Below are 6,168 nucleotides of genomic sequence, written 5' to 3' on the forward strand. Positions count from 1 at the left end.
TATGTGAACAGGAAGGACAGATACAATATGCACTTACTTTGTCTTCATACACGCATACATATCCAAAGCAAAGAAATCACTCAGTCAACTGGTAACACAGTCCTCTACAACTTTTTACTGCGTTAGTCTCTTTCTCTCGTCACCTGCTGCTTTCTCACTGCAGGACTAACCCACGCTAATTGGCTGCAGCCACTCAACAAGTGCATGAATGGGAGGTGATATGGTCATGCACATCACATGATCACACAAGTCCACTCTCACCACAGACTCTCTTGATATAGCCACAGGGGTCTGTGAAGAAGCAACTGCAAACTTTTTGAAGACACCTTTTTTGTAATTTTTTGCCTCTATTGGAAATGGAAGAGAAAGAGGGGGTGACATGCAAAAAATGGGTTATATGCTACATGTTATAAACCTCTAGCCCACCATTACACTTTTAAACCTGCAGGGGTGAGTTTTGATAATCAAAGGATTTGATTTGCAATGGATTATCGCTTTAGTCCTGGCATATTTCATAAATAACAATTGTAAGAGTTTATTTTCTGAAAATCAAGAATTATATTCAGTCTAAATTAGTGAGACATCAATACAGTATCACTTTAAAAATGTCAAGGCAAATGCTTGAAAATAGGTTCTGGCCCAACTTATTTGGGATATGTTCACTGTATGTCCCATTGTATGGCATAAAAATAAACACAAATTAATTTAATGGTACTTTTCTTATAAGACAAAGCACTGTTTAATTGCACATAGGGGATGCACAAACTATAAGAACCGATTAATGAATCCCTAACGTTTAATCTATGAAAAAACAATTTTAAAATGTACAAAATTAAAACTAAATTTGCAACTCTGAAATGGCTTTGTTGCTCCTTGTATTAATTTAACCTTTGAAAGTTTCTTTGTTCACCTTTGCAGTGTTTTCACTTGTTTTGTTTTCAGTTTCTGAGCTGAGGGTTGTTCTGCTGGGGAACAGCTGGTCCGAGAGGAGTTCAGTGGGGAACATCATACTGGGAAAGACTGAGTTCAACACTGAGGAAGAACCAGACTGCTGTCAGAGAGTCAGAGGACAGTTGAAGGAGGAAGAAATAGTTCTCATCAACACCCCAGATCTGCTGCTTCCAAACATCTCTGAAGACAAACTGTCCAAACATGTAGAAAACTGTGTGAGTCTCTCTGATCCTGGACCTCATGTGTTCCTGCTGGTTCTTCAGCCTGAAGACTTCACTGAGAAACATAAACTGAGACTCTGCAGAGTTCTTCAACTCTTCAGTGATCGATCATTTGATCATTCACTGATACTGATATCACCAACGAGAGAGGAGAGCTCTGGTGCCATAGCCCATGCATCCTTATGGAACATGATCAGAAGATGTAGATACCAGTCACTGCAGAAATACCTTGAAATTCCAGAGTTGTTAACAAAGTTGAACCAAATTGTAGAGAAGAACAATGGAGAGCATCTGAGCTGTGATCATCCAGTCATGAACCAATCTGTTGGTAAGTCCAGAAAATATTTTGATGATGATTTGTCTGTTTTCCATGCTGTATTACTGCAATTTGTCTTTCTTGATCTATTCTGTACACACATCTATTGCACATCTGTGTCCTGGAGGAGGGAGCTGTCCTCTTTTGCTCCTTTTGAGGTTTCTTCCATTTTTTCCCAGTTAAAGGTTTTTTTGGAGAGTTTTTCCTTATTCAAATAGAGTGTCTCAGGACAGAGCATGTTGTGTTGTATGGATTGTAAAGCTCTCTGAGGCAAATTTGTGATTTGTGATATTTGGCTATACAAAACAAATGACGAGTGACTTGACTTGACATGAGAGACCTCTAAGACAAAAGACTGAGATAACTACTGCAGCTATTGATGGTATTTGTCTCTCAACAATATCACCGGTTAAAGACAAAATAGGTCATTTGAAACTGCCCATCACTACTTATATGGTTGTTTTCTGAGCTGCCACCTCTATGATTAAGATGATTAAGGTTAGGAAATGTTAGCAGCTAAAGCTAATTACGGAATAAGGAATACTCTACTAAAAGTTTATGTTTTGAATATCAAACATTAATCACCTTTTTATGTTTTTTTGTTTGTTTGTTTGTTTGTTTGTTTTACAGGATGTGGACTCAGGATTGTGCTGTTAGGAAAAAGAAAAAAGAAAAAGACAAAACTTTGTAACTTTATCATGAAGAAAAAAGTTTTAGATTTTCAGAGATTTTCTCTGACCAACCAATGTGAGTCAGTATCTGGAGAGTGGAATGGAAAATCATTCACAGTAGTGAAAACTCCAGATATCTTCAGTCTGTCTGTGGAGACACTGAGAGAAGAGATGAAGAATTGTGTGACTCTTTGTCCTCCAGGACCAAATGTTCTGCTGCTGTTAGTGGAGCCCTCTGATTTCACTGAGAAGAACAGAAGAACACTGAAGTTCATCCTGAGTTTGTTTGGTCAAGATGCTTTTCAACACTCCATGGTCATCATGAAACACAAGGAGAATGAAACAAGTTTCACTGTGAATCAGCTCCTTAAAGACTGTGGAGGAAGACACTACAATATGTTTGAAGATGACCACAACCTGCTAATGGAGACGATTCAGAACATTGTGGATAAAAACAAAGGAACCTTTCTCACCTTCACTGAAGAGACCATGAGACCAAAGTCTGAACTCATCAAACCAGTTTTAAACCTGGTTCTGTGTGGGAGGAGAGGAGCGGGGAAGACTTCAGCAGTCAAGGCCATTTTAGGTCAGACAGAGCTTCATTCAGTCTCCAACTCATCAGAGTGTGTTAAACATCAGGGAGAGGTGTGTGGACGTTGGGTTTCCCTGGTGGAGCTGCCTGCCTTGTATGGAAAACCTCAGGAGGCAGTGATGGAGGAATCATTCAGGTGTATCTCCCTCTGTGATCCTGAGGGCATCCATGCCTTCATCCTGGTCCTACCTGTGGATCCCCTCACTGATGAAGACAAGGGAGAGTTAAAGACCATCCAGAACACATTCAGCTCTCCAGTCAATGACTTAACCATGATTCTGTTCACTGTGGAGTCAGATCCTACAGCTCCAGCTGTTGTTGACTTTGTAAAAGAAAACAGAGACATCCAGGAGCTCATTCAGAGCTGTGGAGGAAGACATGTTGTTCTCAACATCAAGAACAAGCAGCGGGTGTCTGAAATGTTGGATACTGTGGAAAAAATTAAACAATCTAAAAATAAACCACGTTGTTATACAACACATATCTTTGCACGTGTCCAAATGGAAAAAGTCATACAAAAAGAGAAACACATCAATATGCAACAAGCTAAACTTGAGATGCTAGAAAAGAAGAACAAGATCACTTGTAAGTAATTTGAATTAAAGCATTTTTTTCTGTGTCTTAAATAATGTCCTGCATTAAAGCCTTGAGTCTACAGCACTGAACTGTATCAAATGTGAACATTTAAATTAACTCCAGTTGTTTTGATGTTGCAGGTGATGATGAGAATCAGAGCTCAGAGAGTCTCAGGATTGTGCTGCTGGGGAAGACTGGTAATGGAAAGAGCTCTTCAGGAAACACCATTCTGGGAAGAAAAGAGTTTAAAGCCAAATCAAGTCAAACATCAGTCACCAAATGTTGTCAGAAAGCAAAGAGTGAAGTAGACGGTCGTCCTGTCGTTGTGGTCGACACTCCTGGTCTGTTTGACTCCACTTTGTCCCATGAAGAAGTTAATGAGGAGATGGTGAAATGCATAAGTCTTCTGGCTCCAGGACCACATGTCTTCCTGTTGGTGTTACAGATTGGCAGATTAACACCAGAAGAGAAGGAGACATTAAAACTCATAAAGAAAGTCTTTGGGAAGAATTCTGAAAAGTTCACCATCATTCTTTTCACAAGAGGAGATTCACTGGAGCATGAGGAGATGTCCATTGAAGATTACATTAAAGAGGAATGTGATGATTCCTTTAAGAAACTGATTGCTGACTGTGGAGGAAGATACCATGTGTTTAATAACTTTGATAAACAAAACTGCACACAAGTCAGTGAGCTGATAAACAAAATTGACTCCATGGTGAAGAAAAATGGCGGCAGCTGCTACACCAATGAGATGCTGCAAGAGGCCGAGGCAGCAATAAAGAAGGAAGTGGAGAAGATCCTGAAGGAGAAGGAAGAAGAGATGAAGAGAGAGAGGGAGGAACTTGAAAGAAAACATGAGGAAGAAATGGAGGAAATGAAAAGACGAATAGAAGAACAGAGAGCAGAAATTGAACAGGAGAGAGAACTGAGAACAAAACAGCTAAAGGAAATGGAGGAAAACATTAAGAAGGAGTGTGAACAGAGAGAGAAAGATCAGGAAAAAAGAGAGGAGGAAATGCGAAAAAGGAAAAGTCAAGAAGAAATTGAGCGTCAAGAGTGGGAACAAAAACTTGAAACTCTGGAGGAAAAAATTAAATCAGACTCAGAGTCAAAGGAAAACACTGACAGAAAGTTGAAGCAGATTAGAAAAGAGATGAGAAAAAAACAACTGACTTGGGAAATGGAACGAAAGGAGTTTTGGGACAAATACTATCGAGAAGAAGAACAAAGACGACGGGAGGAACAAACAATACTTGTACGGCTCCAAGAAGAATATGAGAGGGAAAGAGAAAAATATGAAAACAAAAGAAAAGAACAGGATCGATTCAGAAGAGAACAGGAGGAGAAAGAGAAACAAGAATTAAAGGAAAAGTATAAGACGAAAATGGAGGATATGAAGAAGAAATATGAAGAGGAGGCCAGAAAACAAGCTGAAGAACTTAATGAATTTAGAGAGAAATACACCAAGGACTTCGAAGCTCTGATAGAAAAGTATGATGAGGAGCTGAAGGATATGAGGCAAAGATATGAGACGTTAATGCAAGAAAAAGAGGAACAAAAAACTGAGTATACTCTTTTGCACAACCTTTCCAGCCACAAAGAAGAAAGTCTAAAAGTAGAATTGAAGGAACTGCAGAAAAAGCATGAAGAACAGATTAACTACTTGAAAAGGAAATACAACAACAAGTGCATCATTTCATGATGATGCTACATTATCTATTTAATGAAAGGAGCACAGAATATTCAAGGAAAATTGAGCTGTATAGACTTCTGCCTGCTGACTCAGGTTACTAATATTTGATTGGCCACATTGATCCAAATGCAATTGATCATAATGGCTTACTCCAGACAGTTCACTGTGTGTCACGTTAAAATGCAACTTCCAATAATAGCCTTGACCAATCATAAAGGAACAGCTGAAATAATATTCATACGAGGACTGACTGAAACAGCTGTAGTGACAAGAGCAAGCATGTTCAAGAGAAACTGAACTGGCTTTAAAGGTTTGCCTGACATTATCTTTGAGCAGTTTAATAATGTAAATATTAAATAGAATGTCACCTTGTTTCCCTACACTACCCAATTCATAAATATTACACCAATATTTACATGTTTGAAAATGACTTTTACATTACAACAACATAAATGATCTCAGAAGTGTTTTTAGAAATTGTCAGACGTGAATTGATGCCAACAGGTCCTCATAATTAAACAACAAAATACGTTGTGAGTCCTGGAACTCCAGAACAACACGTAGACATGTTTTCTGATCTGATGCCCCAATCAGCAGGACCTCATCATCTGGTCTGTGCCTTCCAAAACTGTTTCACATCACTGCTGGAAAATAACTATGATGTGACAGAGCTATGGTTAAGCTTTGATTACGTTTAGGAAAAGATCATGGTTTGGATTAAATAGGTACTTTGTTAATGTTAGGACACCTTCATCATCATGGTTATAATAATAACCACGGGGTTATTGTTCGGGGACGATTGTGGTCATGGTTTAAAAAAACAGTGTTGACTCTTGGTTGGAAACAGGAAGTGAACAGTGATCTCTTGTGTTAAAGTTTGATGTCTTATTGATCCATCAACCTCAATGTTGGATATTGTGGAGGAGATGAGAGCTGAAGGATCCAGATGCTTCACAATGGAGAAGGTTACAAGACTTAAAGCTGAACTGCAGAGAAGTGATGATGAAAATCAGAGCAGAGAGAGTCTCAGGATGGTGCTGATTGGGAAGACTGGCAACGGGAAGAGTGCAACTGGGAACACCATTTCGGGGAAGCATTTTGAGTCCAGAGTTAGTCAGAGATCAGTGACTAAGTTTTGCCAGAAA

The 6,168-nt window shown here is 39.0% G+C and overlaps 1 protein-coding gene across 1 annotated transcript; it reads left to right on the plus strand.

Annotated features, from left to right (window-relative positions):
* The first annotated feature begins 1,447 nt into the window (after positions 1-1,447).
* On the plus strand, positions 1,448-5,032 carry LOC121903785 (GTPase IMAP family member 8-like). Its single transcript, XM_042421173.1, has 3 exons — positions 1,448-1,500; positions 2,119-3,336; positions 3,468-5,032. Exons 1-3 carry the CDS (start codon positions 1,485-1,487, stop codon positions 5,030-5,032), a joined length of 2,799 nt encoding a protein of 932 aa, XP_042277107.1. The 5' UTR covers positions 1,448-1,484.
* The last annotated feature ends 1,136 nt before the right edge of the window (positions 5,033-6,168 follow it).

This window comes from Thunnus maccoyii, chromosome 9 (genome assembly GCF_910596095.1).
Source record: "Thunnus maccoyii chromosome 9, fThuMac1.1, whole genome shotgun sequence".
NCBI classification, from domain to species: domain Eukaryota; kingdom Metazoa; phylum Chordata; class Actinopteri; order Scombriformes; family Scombridae; genus Thunnus; species Thunnus maccoyii.